We start from the raw sequence: 22,449 nt of genomic DNA on the forward strand, positions 1-22,449 counted from the left end.
TGATGAGTAACAGCAGGAATTTGAACATTTTTAATGAGCAAGGTTTAATGCTGTATTTTGATTATTGCTGTCAGTATAGGTGTGGAAGTGATAACGCTTTCATCCAAGTCGGAGTCTATACTTTGGGTAATGTTCCCTGTCAGATATCGTCGCTGTTCGGGCAAAATGTCGTATCTCACAATGCTTTTCCCGTAAGACTGGTCACATATGGATATGCAGTCCATCAGAACAATTTTCGTTGTGCTCATTTTCGTATGCTAATGTGTAAAGGGAATTGAACATGTACTGTAGGAATGTATGTTTGCATGGCGTATTTACGCAGTGGTACAGTTTACTGCATTTAAGGTTCATTTTCGTTTGCACGCTCGCATGGAAAAGTGGGGCAAATATTAGTTTATAGGAAGAGGAGTTAGGGATTGGAATAACTGTTGGGATAGGAGGTTTTGCCAGTGCAGCGGCGAGTTCTAGGTAAACAGGCAACCAGATTATCAAACTATGTTCCGTGGACAGACCGAAAATTAAAGCATTTAAAACAATTTAGCACTAGTACCTAATTAGTGTAGTAGTCAGAAAAGTGTCCGGATGTTTATGATATGTGATATTTTTTCTTTATATTCTTTTCACGGAAAATAGAACTTAAGCATGAATTTATCTATGGTGACTAAAATTATGCAATTTTCACGGGTTACATAAAGTCATGTTTTGGATTTTTAATGTTTTGGTGATTTTATGGTAATGTTTCATATTATGATCTTATTTCCCCGTGAATTGTTGTATTTTTGTCATATTTTCATATTTTTAATTTCATTTTCGCACACCTGATTGCAGTCGTCCCAAAGACGGATTTATCGCATCTCCTAATCATTGACTGTAATTTTTCACAATTATCTTTCTAAGAAATATATATTTATGTGAATTAGGAGGGTAAGCAGTATAGAGAGTCAGAACGGTGAGCCTCAATTGAACTCTAATGATCTAACGTATTTTAAATATACCATAATAACATCTTGCGATGTTTTCTCCGTTACATGTCAATGTTGCGTGAAAATAGAAGATCGTTCCTATTTACAAACTTTAAAATGTATGTAATTTGATATTATAATTCTTCCTGATCCCCTTCAACATTTGACATTTACTGCATTCTGTGCAAAGTCGACAGTTACTTCTGTACTGACTAATTAAATAAATTGAACATACCGTGTAGTAATAACAATTAATGGTGTCATTTATTATTATTATTATTATTATTATTATTTATTACGCTAGGTTTTAAAATTATATTTGCAATATAATCTAATGTTAATTTAAACAGCGGCAGAATTTTGAGGATTTTGAAAAAGTTACGAAAAATTTTCAAGTCATATTTCTTACCATATGTTAATACAGTTTGGATCATAAATCCTTGCATATTTCTAACATTTTTAGGTCATAAACATCCGGGCCTTAGTCATTATCCTTTTCGTAATGTAGGCGTACGGTAGACTCCGCTAAATGAAATCCTGAGTGTGGCTAATTACCCAATAAGCAAAATGTAACTCACTGCCCAGCGTGTATTGGCCGATGTGTTAAAATAAATACAGAGATTTTAATGGGTGTATAACTCCTTCAATGATAACACGTTGCAAACTTATATTCTCTGCATATTTGTGTGTTACTAGAAAAGAAGGAGAAATTCGGAGAAGAAATTATCACCAAGCCGTGTAACAACAAGGAGCTGCCGTGTGCCAGCCTTGTGGAAGAGGTCCCTTTAGCCTTCTAATAGCCCACAATCGGCAACACTGAGGCACTTAGATGGCAACTGTTACTCTGGAAACCGAGGAGCATGCGGTTGGTTGGCAGTACAGCCCCGCCGTTTTTCAAATACAGTCCATCTTGGTTCAATCAGACCAACAGATTTAAATCGCACCTCTGGACTCTTTTGAATAAACGGCACCATTATCTTCGACATGGAAATGTACCAATAATTTCAATCCACAATCTGAGGACTTGCAATTGCCAACCTTTTTTAAAAAACACATATAAGGCAAATATGATATCGTAATTGCGCCTCGATAAACCGCTGTGTGATAATATTTCAGCTTATGACTCTGACCAGAAAGGTTCCGCATTGCATGAACTGTGATACATGTGCTGCGGGTCAGTATTTCTCCTCTCAACATCATCACATTACGAGGCAATATAAACTGAATTTATAATTTAGTTTCTTACTGAGAACAGAAAGCCCGCCTGGTGGCCGCGATCGTTAAGGCTCTGAAGTCTGACACCGAGGTTAGCCGGTTCGAGTCCCGTTGGTCGAAAAAAATTCCACCGTGAGAATGTTGGCCGGCAGGGTGGTGGTATATATATCTCTCCACAGTGCATACGACGCTGTTGGTGCTGATTCGTCCGTCGTATGAAGACGTAAAACTTTCTGCAGATAGGAGCAGACTACTTGCCGACACCGGGTTCCACCCTCTCGCCATCTCATTATCATCAAAATCATCCCACCTCCAGACGCGCAGGGCACCATTGGGTGTCAAATAGAAAGACAACAAACAACATTTAAATTAACTTTGTTTTGTTTTGATTTATTTTGTTTTGTTTCATTTCATTTCATTTTTTGTTTTGTTTCGTTTTGTTTCGTTTTGTTTTCTTTTGTTCTGATCTGTTTCGTGTTGTTTTGTTTTGTTCTGTTTTACTTTGTTTAATTTGTCCCTTCTGAATGCAGAGTCCTCTAATATTTGCGTGAAACATAATTTTTGGGTAAGATTGATATCTCTATTCATATATTGTGTATGACATCGTCCTCCTATGTGATAGCTATACTAACCCAGCACATACAGAATGCCTTGACAATATTGCACCTTACATGACAGAACCTTACCGGCCAAAGTTCTAAGCTAAGATATTTCACATGGGAGGTTTTGCCCCGGCAGCGACGATATACTACACTGCATGAGGCAATCAGTCTTAAATAAAATGAAGTATGTCCATTGCCCGCAAAGTTTTACGTTTGTACTTACGTTCATTTTTATTGGGAAGGTGGCCATAGGTTTCACCAGATTGTCAAACGAGTTTGTGTTTTTTTTTTATCCTCCAAATACAAATGTTTGGGACAGGAGATATCTATGCAAGAAATTGTCATGAAGATAACAGAGCAGCGATCTGATGTGGTGTATTGCCGCCGATTCCGTCTGTCCCCAGGCCAAGCGATCACGAGTCCTATAGAATCATGAGGGTGTGTGAGACCTGATATCTTCACTTCATATTTTTACCTCATGTGAATTATTTCTAAGGAAATTAATCTTTAAGAAATTATTTCACGGTCTTTGAGATGGTAGACAATCTCCAAGTGTATTTGGAGGAGTGGACAGTAACCTGGATAGGCGTGTCTTGTGGCCACTGGAGAGACTTATAGTGCCATTGTGAGACCAGCAGCTATGTGGAGAATTTGAAAATCGTCCCCTACATTTACATACAAGTGCTCCACTTGCTGTAAATATCCCGGCCCTAATGGCTGTATTAGGAAGAGGCGGACGGTTTTAGTGTGTACTGAATTAACGCTTTCAACACTTAAGATTAATGAGAAAAGCATCACCGTAATCCCTTGGGGCGATACAGTCGTGTTTATTTACTCTCTAAACTGCTTGCTTGTCCAACAGTCTCCAGACTAACGATCTGACGATCGACAAGTCGCAGCCCAACGAGGTTTCTCCTTTATCATTTGGAACGGGATATAGTGAGCCAATATGAACACGTTACGCAGACAAAGGCTAGAAAACGAACCAGAATGTCAAATAGTCAAATAAAACGTAAATTGATTTTATTCGAATAATGCATACCTGTAAGTTTTATAATTTATTATCCCACTGTGTAACCATTAGTACAAAGGAAACGATTTGTAAACGTTCTTGAGAAACACAGGTTTCATACACGTTATTGTGTGTACTGAACTGTGAAACAGTGTTTAAAATGAAACACAGTATTCTAATATTTTGTATGTTTTAATAATGATGTAAACTTACAAACTTTTGGTGTACCTCTTCCTAGAAGAGATTAACTGGCGAAAGCAGTTTTAAGATAATTATTCAAATCTTGAAGTACAAGTATGGTAGGAAGCTGTTTATATTTTATTGGTAAATTGAGATGCTGTTTTAAATTTAATTATTTCAGTCGTGCTTCTTCTACACAGAGTAATATACAGTTCATAATTAAAATGTGACATATTAAATATAAATGTATTTTCAAACAATGTCACCTCTTCTGTGTAGTTGAACTTCTTTCATGCTTCCGTCTGATGTTAAAATATCTATTTGCAATGTTTAAACCAGAACTTCCAATGGGTGTCAAAAGATCTATAAACTTGTTATAATTAAAATGCACGACAGATATTAAAGGACTTAATCGATGCGATCACTCCACTTGGTTGGAATGCAAAACAATTCATATCTGTACGAACAAAATATATTCAGGGTTGCAATATCAGACGTACAGTCAATACAAAATATGAATGAGAGCAGTGTGTTGTGTAAATCTCGCGCAGGTAAACCTTTCTCAGAAACAATTAAACATATAGATGTCAGGGTTGTGCCTAGAACAACCGCTGTGTGATAATATTTCTGCTTAGAACTCTGACCAGAAATGTTCTGTTATCATCTGAGATTCAGTAATGCATGGTACGTGTGCTGCGGGCCAGTATTTCTCCCCTGAACCTTATCACATAGCGGTATTTCAACGATATAATGTTTGTTGGGGGTATCCACAGAAATTGTATCTACATGTGAGGTGAATTCTATTTCGATAATAAGTTAAGTCTATAAAGTATTAAACGTGCTGAACGTCCAATTCTGTGCTCTCCATTCTTTTACACCTAAACATACATAAAAACATACAGTACATATAATATTCTATAAGGGAACGTTTATACGAATAGTACTAGCAACCGTTAGTCTAATTTCACATACCAAAATATATGCAAAAAGTCTACTTATATATTTGTTAACCTACAGTACACTAGAAATCCTTGCAACATTAAAAAGATTCTCATCAATTTTCAACAAATTTTATAAAGTATAGCATTGGCAAAGAGTAATTTTTACGTAGAAAATACCGCTCCAAAAACTTGAAAGACCTATTTTCTATGCCCAGTAAAGTCATGTATGAGATATGAAACTGATTTATTTCAACTAACTCTTGAAAGTTAGACCTCGTTCTTATTACTTTACTTTCTGTCGTTGTGTAATACTGAAATTTTTAAGGATACCTAAAGAAATAACTGAATTTTAACAAGTTTTCTAGTACAGAATTGCATATACATTCTCGTCTCTTTCAAAAGTTCTTCTCTGTTTTGCACATTATGATGTGTACCTGGCAGACACTGGACAGCCTGGCCAACAACTCTGGGTGACAGTTGGCATCAGACAAGCAATGGGAGCTCGTCAGATGACGTGTGCAAACATACGACACTGTTGACAATCGACCTTTCGTTTGGAAGGTGTGATAGCTGCATTTTAATAAATGAAACTTCACAAACGTTTAGATAATATCCTGTGAACAGGATTCCGCATGCTTAAGAAAGAGATTATTTGGGAAATAAGTATACGAGAAAACTTGAATCTCCCCGCAGTTCAAAGCTAGGATTCCATATAATCACTATTTACTTCATATTCATAACATGCCTTTAAGGTTCAGATAACATGAAACATATCTGAAATGTGCAGCTGTCGTCCTTTTTAGTAGCTATCCCCCTCCTGCTTCACAAAGCCAGTTCTAACAACAGGAGTGGTTGATTGCTAAGAACAAGTTCACCCTATTCAGGAAGCATCAAGAGCAACAGAGAATATTTCAGGAATAGCACCCACACGTCAAATCTATATAAATAAAATTGTAGGGGGTCCGCTGTCTGTAATTTCTTTTGTTTTGCCAATTTTTCAGATATTTATCCGTTTTAGGTCAACTCAAGACCGAATCGGTGGTTTTTACGTTTCGTGTCTGTTTGTTTGTCTGTTTGTCTGTTTGTCTGTCTGTTTGTCTGTTCCACCATCACGTCGAAACGGCTGGATGGATCTCAACCAAACTTCATATTTAGAGTAAACTCATCCCGGGGATGGTTTCGATATGCATATCATTTTAAAATCTTTCAATACTCGGGGGGTTTATAGGAAAACCAGAATGGTTTTTCCACCATCACGTTGAAACGGCTGGATAGATCTCAACTAAACTTCATATCTAGAGTATACTCATCTCGGGGAAGGTTTCGATATGCATATTATTTTAAAATCTTTGAATAGACCGGGGGTTTATAGGAAAACCAGAATGGTTTTTCCACCATCACTTCGAAACGGCTGGATAGATCTCAACCAAACTTCATATTTAGAGTATACTCATCCCGGGGAAGGTTTCGATATGCATATCATTTTAAAATCTTTCAATAGACGGGGGTTTATAGGAAAACCTGAATGGTTTTTCCACCATCACTTCGAAACGGCTGGATAGATCTCAACCAAACTTCATATTTAGAGAATACTCATCTCGGGGAAGGTTTCTATATACATATTATTTTACAATCGTCGAATAGACGGGTGGTTTATAGGAAAACCAGAATGGGTTTCCTCCATTTTCTCTTATACTATTGATTTTCTGTAAACTTTGTTTACCGTACGTGAAACGTCTCTTCATTATAAACAACTTTCGTTATGTTCATAATTTACCTTACTCTTCACATGACGGAGAAATTTACAATTTTCCGCTGGTATCATGCTCTGCATTGAGTGACCGACAGACCGACAACGAAACTACAGGTTACCATGGCTACGTCTCTGACTGCATGCCAGCAGGGAAGTAACATATTGCCATTTTCCTCATCATGCTTTTAAATTCGTGGTTGTTCCTTGGGTAGAAGGCAAGAGAGGCGTCAATCGGCCTATCTGCTGGATATTGGCGGAATATCGTTGGATATTATAACCGCCCTCGAATAGATTAAGTAATAACACCATTAGTCATCTTCTTATTATTTGTTTACCTAAGAATCACTGACCTAAATTTCTCCTCTGTTACCGCTTTATTATATCCATTACTCACACTAGCATAATTTATTGAGGGGCATTTGATTTTCCAATACATTCACTTGGCATTTACATATTTGTGGTTATCCGGCTGTCCGCAGTTATAATCCATTTTCTATTACTTTCAACTTTCTTAACTGTATTATTTCTTCCTTAATTACGCCGTATGTACGCGAGTGCTACAAACTACTGGATGTATTTCCACCAAGACTCATATTTAGAATACACCTGTCCTTGATAGGTTTTGGGCAAATATTGTTTCTAAATCCCTGAACTGACTGGGGGTTTATACGAAACCGAAACAGTGATTTTGCACTTCCACAAAATATACACAACCAAACTTAATGGAAATCTACCTACCTTGGTAGATAATAATTTCTAAACCTTTTTTTCTCATGTGCATCATTTCGATACGAGGATTAATATGGGAGATATCATTAACGGACCGTTTTTCTGTACAAGTCCCATCGGACTTAACTCCCGAGCGGGTGCGTGTAAAGCGTACTCCTTACAATTTGAAAACTACTGAAGACATTCGAACCAAAATTTATATTTAGCATCCACCTGTCCAAAGGTAGGTTTTAAACGTAAATAACATTTCATGTTCCGGAATGGACTGGCGGTTTATAGGGAACCGAAATGGTGATTTTACTCTTCCACAACATATACAGAACAAGACCAACCTGACTGGAAATCGACCAAACGTGATGGAATTCCACCTCTAAACCTTTTTTTCATGTGCATTCTTTCGTCAGGAGGATTACTAAGGGAGATATCATGAATGGTCACTTTTGCAGGTTAAGTCCAGCGGACATAGCCCAAAAGGTGTTTTACATGGAGCAGATTCCTTATCTATATAAATCAAATCGTAACGACTGTGTGCCTCTACACTGACTATTTTGGCGAAATTTTCGTACAGCTTTCCGTTTAAGGGGTAATAATGACCATCTCCATAATTTTTGGTTTAGTTTCCTGAAAGTACTAATTTTTACCCGCCTCGCCCAAAATCCAAATTGCGCCATAATCTGCCAGAAGAAAAAGAAGATAATTGAAATTTGACAAAATTATACGTTTAAGCCTGTAACGAACGGAAAACTTCCTAGATCATTAAATTTTTCACTTTGAATCCCCGAAGAATATCGAAATACGCAGGCAATTTTAATGATGGTGCAGACCTTCGGAAATTCCTATCCTATAACGGATTGCCCAATCTCCGTTCAATTTGGAATGATCTACAACCGTGGTCTTATGACTTTTTGCCGTATCTGTATCCCTTTTACGTTTGATTTTTCTCTTTAATCGATGTTAAGTCAATTTGGAATTTTCACATGCATAATTCATACTTTCAATTACTTATATGAAATACAGAATCATTAAACTCTTCACGAAAATTGGCCCACCCAGTAGCCATATGTGAGCCAAATGCTATGTATGTATCCGAAAAGTAATGTAATGTGAGATAATCTTACAAAACCTTTACCCTGTTCCACGTTTCTAACTCAATCTGACCCAAGAATAGATGACATATCATAGGACCAGCCATTTAGGCCACTAAATCCGGCGTGTCTTATGGTATAATCCTTTGTCGATATGACGTACGTTTAGTAGCAGTTAATCTGTAAATGAAGGTCTTCAATATTGTAAATACGCATATACTTTCGTATGTCGATCTATATATATTCACTGATGTCGATTTTTAGCGATCGAGAAAGGGTGGGTCTGCTATTGTAATAAGTACTCCCCACACCGACTTTGACTGGCAGTAGGAAAGGGTTCCTTCTCCAACTCCTGTGTAACTGTCATTAGTAAGGAAAGCCTACAATTATAATGAATAGTTCCCTTCTCGATTTGACTTGCAGAAGGCAAGTGAGCATGCAGTTTTGTTTAAAACTCCCCTACCCGATTGTGTTTGGCAGTAGGCAAGGGTGCCTATCATTATAAAGAAATGTCCTCATCTAAAATGTGACTGGCATTAGGCATAGTGGCCTGCTATTTTGATGGAAACTCACCAACTTGGTGTGACTGGCAGTAAGCTGGCTGGCAGTAGGAAAATGGGCCTGGCATTATAATGATAACTGCACAACTCAATTTCGAGTGATAGTAGGGTAATTGCCTGCCATTATAATAACAACTCCTCACCTGAAATCTGTCTGGAAGTAGGAAGGGGGCTGCCATATTAACGAAAACTCCCCAAATCGATTCTGTGCGCGTAGTAGGCAATGGGGCCTGCAATTATTACGTAATCATCCCAACTCGATTGTGAATGGCAGTAGGCAAGTGAGTCTGCCGCTATATCACAAATCCGTAACAAACACTTTACATTGGAAACAACGTACGGGGAACTCCCCATGCTCTTTCTCGGATAACGCTAAGAGACATGCAATTTTAAAACAATCTTATTTACTGCATGTACACTATTTACTTCGATAACCGAATACAATGTAGAATACCGTAGCGAAGCACGGGTACATTCGCTAGTCAGATAATATTTGTCAATATAATTCACTGTACATCTTAGCATAACACGAAGCGTACGAGTATAAAAGAAACATTCCTGCTGAGGATGAAAGCTTGCAGTCTGTGAAAATTAGGAAAATACAAGGTGGCGACAGATTGAAAAGCTCATTTGCTAATGTGCTCATCTCCTATCACTAAGGTTGCTGGTTCGATTCCTACCGCAGCCAGTAGTCATTCAAGATACAGTTGATACCTACTCCCTTTACAAAAGCGAACGAAAACCTGACGTGCGTTGGCGTATCAAGTGGCCACTGCTCAGTCTGAAGGTCTGCAGATTACGAGGCGAAGCGCGGTCAACGAGACGAATCCTCTTAACCGCTGTTCTTGGCTTTCTAGAGCAGGGCCACTGTGTTACCGTCAGTAGGCAGCAGAGTAGACCACGAACCAGCCGCGAGATCCGGAAAAATATCCCTGATCTGATCGGGAATCGAACACGAGAACTCCGGGTAAGAAGGCTCTTCGCTACTCCCAGACTAAGGTTCCGGATATACTCCTTTTAAGAGATCATAAATGGATAAATGTGTCGAAGTTCTCACATACCCATATACTGAAGTGGCAGTGCCACGTGATATCAACATCTCAAACTATACAAATAATTCTACAGTTCGCTTAGTAGAAAACAGTAAATGATATCGAAGAGATTTATTTCGAGCAGAAGCATAGTTACATGCATATATAACGCACAAAATTTTTTATAGAAGAGCTAAAAAATAAACTGAGCGGCAAAGGTTCATATTTTGGTCCGCCAGAAATTGAGGACCACGGATGGAAAAGGGTGAAAGTCCGAAATATGAAAAATGTGAGTTTTTTTAATTTTTGTAATAAGGTGATGTATTAGCCATCTCGCATATGGTGGTAACTTGTGCATGCGCCTGACGTCATTAGTTTAGTTGGTAGGAAGTTCAACAGTCCACTGTACCCAGCTGAGTTTCGGTGGGGAAGGGTGAATGTGCCAGCTCGCGCTGTGCAATCACTCGTGTATTTTCTCATTTCTGAGCCACTTAATTAAAGAAATGTAATTTATATGAGCTAAATATTGATATGTGTTTATATCAAGTGTTTTGGTTGTAATATACTTGCATTTCAAAGGCCGTAGGTAATCATTAATTCCTGGTCTCCTTTGGTAGAGAAGGCTGAAAGTGCCATTGCGCTGGGGAACTCGATTATTGGCGTTTACTCGTTTCTGGCATGTTTCCATCCCTGGTCCTCAATTAGGAACGTCGAGTGTGTTCCTTCTCGGCTCAAGCTGCATGTGGCAGGACAAAGTCTGCACTTCACCACACCCACACCCCTACCCGTGCACCTAGCAGCACTCGAGCGCAGCCAGAACATCTTCACATGATATTATCGAACTGAAACTTCAGCTCTGAAAAGGAAACATTTATATTTCGATAACAAAACGAAGAGTCGAAGAACGATTACTCACTGATGTTGTCGTTAGGCTTCTGGCACGGATCTTTGTAGGTGACGTCCATGAGCGATCTGCGTGTCGATGTGTGCGATAATGAAGTTGGCACGTAGCCTACTCCTGTCGAATAGCACCAAGCTGTAACGTTGTATGCCGTCACCCCATATCAACTCTGGGTAGAAGTTTGGAACTCAATCCAGTCTTTTCACACGCATTCTGCTGATTAGATATTTTGTACCACCTCCTGCTGGCCAATATTCTGATGTTAAATAATTCTTCAAGGAAGAAATCTCGAACCGCCTAAACACGGTGTCGGATCAAGAAGACTTGGCGCCTTAACAATCAATCAGTCACTACTGATCTGCATTTAGGGCAGTCGCCAAGGGGACAGACACCCTATCTGTTGTTTTCCTAGCCTTACTTAAATTATTTCAAAGCAACTGGAAAATTATTTAACATCTCCCTTCGTAAGTTATTCCAATCACTAACTCCTCTCTCTATAAACGATGATTTACCCCAATTTGTCCTCTTGAATTCCAAGTTTATCTCCACATTGTGATCTTTCCTACTTTTAAGGACACCACTCAAACATATTCGTCTACTAATGTCATTCCACGCCATCACTTCACTGACAGCTCGGAACAAACCACTTAGCGAGGAGCTCGTGTCCTTTCTCCCAAGTCTTCCCAGCCCAAACTTTGCAACATTTTTATAACGCTACTCTTTTGTCGGAAATCACCCAGAGCAAATCGAGCAGCTTTTCTTTGAATTTTTTCCAGTTCTTGAATCAAGTTATCGTGGTGAGGGTCCCATACACTGGAACCTTACTCTAGTTGGGGTCATACTAGAGACTTGTATGCCCTCTCCATTACATCCTTACTACAATCCTTGAATACCCCCGTAACCATGTGGAGAGATATGTACCCTTTATTTAGAATCCTATTTATGTGATTACCCGAATGAAGATCTTTCCTTATATTAACACCTAGGTTGTTACAGTGATCCCCAAAAGGAACTTTCACCCTATCAACGCAGTAATTAAAACTGAGAGGACTTTTCCTATTTGTGAAACTCACAACCTGACTTTTAACCCCGTTTATCACCATACCATTGCCTGCTGTCCATCTCACAACATTATCGAGTTCACGTGCAGTTGTTCACAATGTTGTAACTTACTTATTACTCTATGTAGAATAGCATCATCCGAAAAAAACAAACCTTATCTCTGATTCCACTTCTTTACTCAAAGCATTTATAGATATATATATAAGAAAACATAAAGGTCCAATAATACTTGAGGAATTTCCACACGACTGGTTAATACTCTCCGATTGTGTCAAATCTTTAGGCCATATGCAACATAAACATCTGTCCACCCACCACAGCTAGTTTCTACTTACTTTTGTGCCAGCTCCTCTCTGGTGTACACGTCCGGGTACTGTGTTCTCTGGAAGGCTCGCTCCAGCTCCTCCAGCTGGTCGCCGGAGAAGGTAGTCCGACTACGACGCTGTTTCCTCTTGAGCGGGATACCTGGCTCAGATTCTGTGTCGGACTCGTCGCCGCTACTTGGGCCTGCACAACAAGGACATTCGTGTCGACATCATTTTAGATCTGGTAGGCACACAACAAAGAACAGTTGAATTTCTTAAAACTTATTTTTAATTTCGTACGAGATGGCATGATCTGTGCAGTCACTCAGCTACTGGCGTTCCACCTAGACGACTAATATTTGAATATCAAAAGGGTGTGGGCATTTTATGTCTCGAAGGAATCCAGCATTTAGGCCTCGATCAACATAAACTGAGCCCCGGACGTTCAAATGGCACCAGATACAACCTGAAGATTCTTTTATCTTTCGTTGTACTTATTTAATATCGGTGTATATCATCAACGAAACAAATTAGTTTGATACAAAATGAATGACTGAAATTGTTCTTCAGTTTGTGGAAATAATGTATAATGAGAAACAAAACATAATAATAACATAATAATAACATAATAATAATAGTAGTAATGAATGGACAATAATAGATTTACTAAAGATCTACGAACTATAATAAATTCAAAGAACGTCAAGAAATTAAGCAGGATTTACTTGAAATAAAAGCTGCAGATGACAGCGCAAAACTCGTGAACTCTTTGGAATTCTGGTTGGAAATTGCGCATTTTTGGAAGAAGGAAGAAGTACCACTGGAAAAAATTGGACATAAGAATGGAGAAAACACCACAGCGAATTCATGAAGAGATTTTTAATAATGTTATTGGCTTTACGTCCCAAAAACTACTTTTACTGTTTTCGGAGTGAAGAGATTTTAGGAGGAGAATAAAAATAAGAAGAAGGGGAAGCGGTCACACTAAGGTAACAAGTTCAAACGCGCTCTTTTTGGGTATACCGTACAAAGAAATAATAATAATAAACCAAATAGTCGAATACTATGAAAATAGGAGTAAAGCTAAACCAGACACAATGAAATGGATTGTGCCGGCTGCCTCTCAAGATTACTCTGTTTTGGACATCTGCTGGTGTGATTCTTGCCTGTTTCAAATCGGTTTTTACTGCGCCAATCCATTTCATTGCTGACCTGTCGAGTGACTGCCAAATTTAACCTCGAATCTTGCGATTCGTAGTCTAGCACTCTAGGCTGATCCATAGAGGGATGTTACGGCACTGCTCGATATTGGCCCAGTGTAAAGCTGTCGGTTGTAGGATTCGAACAGAATTCAAGCTTGAAGTATCGTTGACCTTAGTGCAGTACTACTACCGTCACATACTCTCTCAGAAGATTTCTTTTCTTGAGATAACAAATCTTCAACATCTTGCTCTAGATTAGTACAAACAACAACCATCCTCCTCAGAGAGTCACTTTTGTTGGTAGAGCGCAGATAAGTTCTGAAACTTCGTTACAAACTTCTTGTAATGTTTGTCCTTTGAACTCGCTAGCGTGGCCCCTCCCACATAGACAGGATAATATATTTGACTTTATTCTTCTGTTAACGAGTATATCTAGACCGTTCAGCCAGATGGTACTCTCCACACCATCAATCTCCGTCCGCACGAATAACAGAAATCCAATCTGTGCGTTCTGATCTCAGACATGAGAAATATCCTCGGTACCTTTTTAGACTTACGAAGGCTTTACCACACCAGAGGATGTGTACAGTTCCTGTTAACACGGGGCTAAGTTATTTCTGCTTCATCAATATTGTCGTTGTGAATGGCTTTAATATTTCACTCTTAAGTAATTATAAGTCTTGAAATACGCCAGTCCAATTGACAATTCAAGAAGGTCTGCCACATTTGTGTTTATTATTATTATTATTATTATTATTATTATTATTATTATTAAGATCACGGCCGTTACCTTCCCAGGCCTATTTCTCTCTCGTTCCAGCGTATCAGAAAGTATGTAGCACTATGTGTCGGTTCCACATTAAACCAAAAACAAACAAAAAATAAAGAACTAACACCGGATGAAAAATAGAAATCGGCTGGGTCATACAGGCGGTTCAGCTGTCGTCTCTTGCGCCGAAGGCAGCAAGATCGACTTCTGATCGAATGACATGACAGTATTCAAACATATCAGACGCTTGTCAGTAGGTTAACCTATAGAGTATCAATGCGCATGAGGTAGGAACGGCATAATAATAATAATAATAATAATAATAATAATAATAATAATAATAATAATAATAATAATAATGCCCGTGTGGGGATTTACCGGTTACCTCCATCGGGTGCGTCCCATTGGAATTGGGGAAGCTCTCTGGCTCTGCCTCCAGCAGAGTCAGAGGGTAGTAGGGAAATAAAATACCACCGTGAAAAAAAAACTGGTCCCTTGCCAGGGTTACGGCGAAGACTGGTAAATGACCAGAAGCCAGAAAACATCTTGAGGCAACCTCTAGGGCTAACAACCCTAGTTGTAAAAGGATGGGTACCCGTCCAAAGCAAAGTCAAGTCAAAAAGCATGATGGCATAACATTTCAAGAAACATACCCCAGGGGGTAAATCTTCGGATAAATCCCTCGTCGTGAACGCCACGGCGCACGAGTCTCGTTCGGATTCTGGGGGAGACTCGACATCATGCAAGAGACGAGTCGGAGCGTCTCGGTGTACCCCGAAGAGTCAAACACTCAGGCCAAAATCTGAAACCTTTCCAGCAACTTTCAACATAAATTCACTTACACAAACTGGCAAGCTGAAAACCCTCACCAAAGCTCTTTACGAAAATCAGATATCCATAGTGGCCCTACAGGAAACAAGGTACCCAGATGAAGAGATTTTTCATTCTGAAGGCTACCGATTTTTCAAGAGCAAAGCACAAAGAGGAATCCTCAATGGAGCTGTGATGCTTGGAACCGCGTTTGCTGTTAGAACCAAGATCCTTAAATCGGTAGCAAATTTCGAACCTGTGAATGACAGATTGTCTATACTCACAATTAAATGCGCGAACAAAACCTACGCCCTAGTTAACGAACATGCTCCTACAAACGATAAGAACAAGTCTGATCCAGACGAAGTTGATAATTTCTGGGACCTACTGGATGAAAAATTAAACAAAATCCCCAAACACCATATCAAGCTTCTTTTGGGTGACTTCAATGCCCAACTAGGTCGTGAACAGAAGTACAAGAAAGTTATAGGAAATTACCCTGCTCACAAAAGAACCAATCCAAACGGCAAAAGCCTGGTGTCCATTTGCGAAAATCACAACCTGCAGGTCATGTCGACCCACTTTCGCCATCTACCCAGAAAGCAAATGACTTGGCGTTCTCCCGCCCAAGCTCTCTGGGAGTTCCAAATTGATCATGTTGCAATCTCCAGGAGAAACAGCCCTGAGATTATGAATGTCAAGGTAAAGAAAGGCAACAATGTGGCCTCAGATCATTATATGTCTCTTATCAAATTCAAACCAATTCCCGCAAACACAAGGAAGACAACCAAACAAATCACACGCTTCGACAATGATAAACTTCGGCAAAGGGTCGAGGAGTTCCAGGAGAAGGCTAGACCAAATGACTGTGACTTTAACAACGCCAAAAGTCTCCTTGTTGAGGCCGCCAAAGACGTTGCAAAAATCAAGAGAAGCAAAAAGCACGCCTGGTGGAATGGTACCTGCGAATCAGTCCTCCAAAAAAGACTCAATGCGTGGAAACAGTACTACTCTACGAAATCATAAAATGATTGGGAAACCTACAAAACCCAACGTGCCCAAGCAACTAGGGTGTTCAGAACTGAGAAACGTAAATACGAAAAATCTCTCATTGAAAAGATAGAACAAAACTTTAGGAAGAATGAAAGCAGAGAGTACTACAGAGCCTTCAAACGCAAACTCACTGACTATAAACCACCATCTCTATGCTTTGAGCGAAAGGACGGCACACTGGCGACGTCAAATGAATAAAATTGCAGCATTCTGGCAGATTACTTCAAGAATTTACTTAATTGCTCTAAACCGCAAAGCGCCATTGAGACCAAGGAACCCTTACTCAGGTACCCAGATTCCAGACCACCCGACAGAGATGAAATCAAGCGCCACATTGCCCGTCTCAAAAATAACAAAGCGCCGGGGGAAGACTCAGTAGTAGCAGAACTATGGAAATATGCCGCAGAGAAATCACTTGATATCTTGTAAAAGCAAATAGAAGAAATTTAGAACAAGGAGACCCTACCCGAAGATTGGAAAATAGCTTTGATCCATCCATTACACAAAAAAGGCAGCATGAAGAACATCAACAACTACAGAGGAATATCTTTGCTGCCCGTGACTTACAAAATTCTAACACTTGCCATCCTGGAGCGTTTGGAAGCACAAGTCGAACATCAAATAGGTGAATACCAAGGAGGGTTCAGAAAAGGTCGCTCAACAGCTGAAGAGATCCAAAATCTCAAAACGATCATCAGATATTGTACACTAAGGTCCAAGCAGTATGTGTCTGTCTTTGTGGACTTTAAGAAAGCGTACGACTCCATTGACCGGGAAGTCCTGCTAAACATCTTAATTGAATTTGGAGTTGATTTGAAACTGCTGGCATTAATTAGAGCCACCCTGACCGATACAAAATCCAAGGTGAAGTTCCACGGATGTCTCTCGCATTCCTTTGACATCAAAACAGGAGTCCGACAAGGTGATGGGCTATCCCCGATACTCTTCAACTGTGTTCTTGAAAAGATCATCAGAACCTGGCGGGTGAGATTACAGGAAACCAACTACAGTCCATTGAGAATAGGAATAAAATCCAAGGGGATCGCAACAGACTGCTTAGCATTTGCCGATGATATTGCTGTTCTCTCAAACGACATAGAAACCGCTAGAGCTCAAGTTGAAATTGTAAAGGAAATTGCAGAACAAACTGGTTTGCAGATATCGTTTGAGAAAACAGAAGTAATGATTAACATCAAAGAGGCTCCACTAAAACTCCATACAAAATACGGGGACATCACCCGAGTAGACAAATTCAAATACCTGGGTGAGATCATCACGAAAAATGGACTGGACAAAGAAGCACTTCAGGAGCGAGTACGCAAACTGGAAATAGCCTACCAAACATCCCGCACAATCTACAACAAAAATGCCTTTCCCAAAACACCAAGATACGTCACTATGAAGCAGTTCTGAAGCCAGTAGTTCTATATGCAGCCGAAAACCTGTCTCTAAACGCCAACAAAGGACTCCTTGAAGAACTGGTGAAAAGAGAACGCAAAATTGTGAGACGAATCTTGGGATCAAAGTACAGAAATGGAATCCATCAAAAGAGATCCAACAAGGAAGTCTACAGCAAAATAGAGAAAATTACCGACACAATCAGAAAAAGACGGGCACGATTTTACGGTCATCTGAAAAGAATGGACGGAAGAAAGTTAACTAAAGAAATCTTTCACTTTTTTGATTCAAACCACAATTCCCTGGTTTAGAAATACCAAAGAAGACCTGCAAATGCTACATATCTCAGCTGAAGACGCCCTTAACAGAGATCTCTTCCGCAAGAAAATATTGACGAACGGGCTAAACCGAGACGAGCAACCGAAGAGAAGACACGGTGCCCCTTGGACAGAGGAGCGTAAGCAGGCCCACTCACAAAGAATGAGGGAAATTTGGGCTCTAAGGAAGGCCAAGTTCATTTTTCACATGCAACAAGACTTAACGTGGTCCCTGATGGCCCCAGCGAATTATATATATAATAGTAATGAAATCAAGTATATCTCCTAGTGCCGGGAGTGTCCGAGAATATGTTCGGCTCGCCAGATGCACGTCTTTTGATTTGACGCCCGTAGGCGAACTGCGCGTCGCGATGAGGATGAAATGATGATGAAGACGACACATAAACCCAGCCCCCGTGACAGCGAAATTAAACCACGATGGATGAAATTTCCAATCCTGCCGGGAATCGTACCCAGGACCCCTGTGACCAAAGGCCAGCACGTTAACCATTTAGCCAAGGATCCGGACAGTAATAATAATATGTGATGAACAAATATGGAGTTTGAAGCCGATATTAAGGATGCGCGAAGCTATCAGCATGATCATCACCTTTATGGACTTTAAGAAGGCGCACGATTCTGTGGACAGACAGACCGTTTTTGATACTCTAGAAGAACTCAGAATGATCAGGAGGATCAGAGAACTAATCCGGAAAACACTCACGAATACGACTTCTAAAGTGAAATTCCCTGGGGAAATTACTGACCCTTTTGAAATATGTACGGGTGTTCGTGAAGGTGTCTGTATCTCCCTATTCTGTTTAACTTAGTTCTAGACAAAGTTACAGAGAATGGGAAAGGCACGTCAAAGGTGAGAGCATCGGAAACTTGGGAAGCACAGTCAAGATGAAATGTTTAGCCTTTGCTGATAATCTAGCAATCACTACTTTTTTTTTTTTTTTTTTTTTTTGCTAGTTTTTTTACGTTGCACCGACACAGATATGTGTTATAGCGACGATGGGATAGGAAAGGCGTAGGAGTTGGAAGGAAGCGGCCGTGTCCTTAATTAAGGTACAGCCCCAGCATCTGCCTGGTGTGAAAATGGAAAACCATGGAAAACCATGTTCAGAGGTGCCGACAGTGGGATTCGAACCCACTATCTTCCGGATGCAAGCTCATAGCAGCGTGCCCCTGACCGCACGGCTAACTCTCCCGGTGCAATCACTACTAAGACCAGAGATGAAACCAGGTAGGCCTGCACCATTACACAATGTAGTATCAAAGGCAGGCCTCGAAATATCGTACGAAAAAAAACCCCATTTAATGGAAAATCTGCATCAGCATAGCAAAAACACTCCGCTAGAGATGGAAAACAGCACAATTTCACAGGTGTTCTCCTTCAAATAACTTGGAGAAATCATACTACCATCGGAACTAGACAGTAGGAGCAACATAGAAAGAGCCACTAAACTCCCTAAGGCCAACAGACTAACGTGGAATTAGTACAACAAGCGAGTCATATACGACACTACAAGACAGTTGTTTTGTCGGAAGCTTTATACGCCTTGGAAACCATATCGCATGGAGGTCATTCTAAAATTATAGAAACTGAAAAGCGAAAAAAGGAAAATTCTCCGGAAAATGTATGTTCCCACGAGAGAAAATGGAATGTGGGTTAAGAGAACAGGGGAGCTGTAGTCATTAGCTGACAAGATCACTAATGTCGTGCGCAAGAGACACCTGAAATTCTATGGCCACATGGACAGCGACAGACTTACCAAAATATTATCTAAAGTAATCAACTCACAGACTGGCTAGAAGAAACTAAGAAATGAATATCACGGATGAGAAGACGTGGAGCATTTAGTGGAGAAAACTAACAATAGAATTGGTAGGATGCGGTTCACAAAACGCAGTGCATTCATGAAGAGATTTTGGGAGGATAAGAAGGCGAAAAGCATCAGGCCAGCGAACAAGTTCAAACGCTCTCCTTGAATAGGCATATGGTGCCTTTGCTGGCAGGACCTAGTGTTTACAGTGCACTATGCCTTCTGGTATGGGCTAGAGCAAGTTTGTTACTTTCATTGATCTGTCTCAGTATGAAAGTGACTGAGGTATGAGTGATGCTAGTAATGCCATTCCTTCTGCAGCCAGTCCCTGCTGTGAATGGTGTGAAAACGTTGCTCATAGGGTCGGTTGGTGCATGCATTTCAGTGGGCTATGCAGACTGATATATAATAGCAGCGGCTGGCTCGGTGAAGAAAGCAACGGGAAACTACCTCACTCCTCATTTCCCTAGTACGCCTTTTCAGTGATGCCTAGGCTATTTATGACAGCTGATGGCGGAACTGTTGAGGATCCAACCAGCCTTCGGACTGAGGACTAAACATACATACACAACGAAGAATGAATAATAATAAGAATAATAATAATAATAATAATAATAATAATAATAATAATAATAATAATAATAATAATAATAATAATCGGTGTATATCCCACTAACAATGGCATCAAGGTGTTGGAATTTCGTTCCACGCGAATTCTTTGACCTGCCTGAAAACTTTCTGACAGGAGGCTGACATATATGAGCGTCTTCAAATCCAAGCTGAGCGGGGATCTAACTCAGCAACCAGGGATCAGAAAACCAGCCCTCAAACGACTGAGTTAACTCAGCTCGCCATTTTTTAGGTTTAAGAACAGATCTTAAGGAAAAAAATCATCTTAACTCCGTGTCATGCCACCCAAACCTTACCAGCTTCTTCTCCGTAGATCAAATCGTTCGTCGTAGAGAATGAACAACGTCGAAAAACATTTCCTCTCAGTGTTTGAGAACGAATTTTAGTGATTTGTGCAAGTTTATACGACGAAGCGATATTTTATCTTTATTACTGACAATAACAATTTTACAGCTAAAGGATTTACAGATAGTCAGAGATACACCTTGTAAAACACGACAATAATAATAATAATAATAATAATAATAATAATAATAATAATAATAATAATATCGACGTCGTGTTGAGTGGCTCAGAGGTAGAACGGTGGATTCGATCCCGACTCAGTTCGGAGGTACTCAAATAAACTAGCCTCGTGTTGGTATCTTTATCGGCACGTTAAGAATTCCTGCAGAATAAACTTTCGGCATCTCGGGATCTCCAAAAATCGTAAAAAGCAACAACATTTGAATAATACCGAACCCTAGTACACACTGGTTGACCCTATCCTTTTGTAGGCCACTGAAAGAATACTTTACGAAATTTCTAATCTATTCTAAAGATATTTACACTGTTATACCTCAAACCAATTTAATCAAAACAGAAATTTATCGGAATGTAATAGGATTCAGCGAAACTGAACTATTCTGTCTTTATGGACGGCGGTTTGTTGTACGAAAGTGGACTGCGGAATTCCGTACAGTTGATTTGTTTCTCAATTTACAGTCCAAGTTTGGAACTTTGTTAATATACTGTACTAGAGGCCCCGTACTGCTTCGCAGCATTCGTTATAAATAGGTCAAATACTTGATGTGCTTGTCGTTGTCATATTTTTCTGCCTGCCCTTTTCAATGGTTTTGTGAACATTTAACAAGAAGCGTGTTATGGTATGCCGCACTTCGTGGTCAGAATTCATCCATTCTGACGTCATCACGTTGTATGTTTCTAAAAATCTATCCATATATTAACTTCTTTTATCCTGCCGTTCTTCATGTAGAGCTTGGAATTGTGTCAAAGAAGGCAGTTCTTCTATATCGAACGTTTGCTTTGTGAGGTAACAGCATGGCGAATATTAGACCAAATGTGAGGACTGAGCCATTATAGCATAGTAGTTTGTGATCCCGCCACTGCAAGCACTGCAAGCGATTAGGTGCTCCAGTAGTTCCGGCAAGCAGGTTTTAGAAAAGTGCTGGAGACATTCATGAAACATCTCGCACACTAACCAAGTTGAATTTTCTTTGCTTTCAGTTCCTAAACTCACTTTATTGTATGTTGTGTACTTCAACCATGTGTCTTATATGGCTTAATTAATTTAATAGTTCAGCATTCCGCACTGTTTTGTGCCTGGCTGTAAGTCAGGCTATGGCAGAGTAGTTGATGATATGCGGCTTTTTTACCACCAAAGGATAGAAATCAATTTGAAAAATGGGCCAGAGCTATTCTACGGAAGGATGCTCAGTTAACGCGTAATAGCAGAATTTTTCATGTTCATTTATCTGATGATTTGACAGTAAAATCAGATAATTTTATAGTGAATGTTGAAAAGTGGATATGTTTCGTGTGAGATGGAAATTAAGTCCAGGAGCAATGCCTCATATTTTCTCTAATTTGTCGCTAAATGGACCTGCAAGCTTTCCAAAGTCCGGTAACCAACAAACTGAGTTGGTAACCAGAGTATTACCCTTAAATAGTTCATGGATGTTTGTTTTAATATGCTGAGAGTTATATGCTATTTATCTGTATGTTTGCACTCCAGTAACCTGTGCTTTCCGCGACATATGATGGAGGCCGTAGCTCATTTTCAAGTATGATTTCTTCCTATTTACCCTGCTGTGGTATTTTAAT

At 39.7% G+C, this 22,449-nt stretch overlaps 1 protein-coding gene across 1 annotated transcript in view; it reads right to left on the reverse strand.

Moving 5' to 3' along the window:
- LOC136882881 (protein gooseberry-like) overlaps positions 1 to 22,449 on the reverse strand; it is a 351,093-nt gene that overhangs the window by 93,047 nt on the left and 235,597 nt on the right. Inside the window, exon 4 of the mRNA XM_067155157.2 lies at positions 12,369 to 12,540. Within this exon, the coding sequence (XP_067011258.1) occupies positions 12,369 to 12,540 (172 nt within the window). The remainder of the gene's footprint in view (positions 1 to 12,368; positions 12,541 to 22,449) is intronic.

Source organism: Anabrus simplex, chromosome 1 (assembly GCF_040414725.1).
Source record: "Anabrus simplex isolate iqAnaSimp1 chromosome 1, ASM4041472v1, whole genome shotgun sequence".
NCBI classification, from domain to species: Eukaryota; Metazoa; Arthropoda; class Insecta; order Orthoptera; family Tettigoniidae; genus Anabrus; species Anabrus simplex.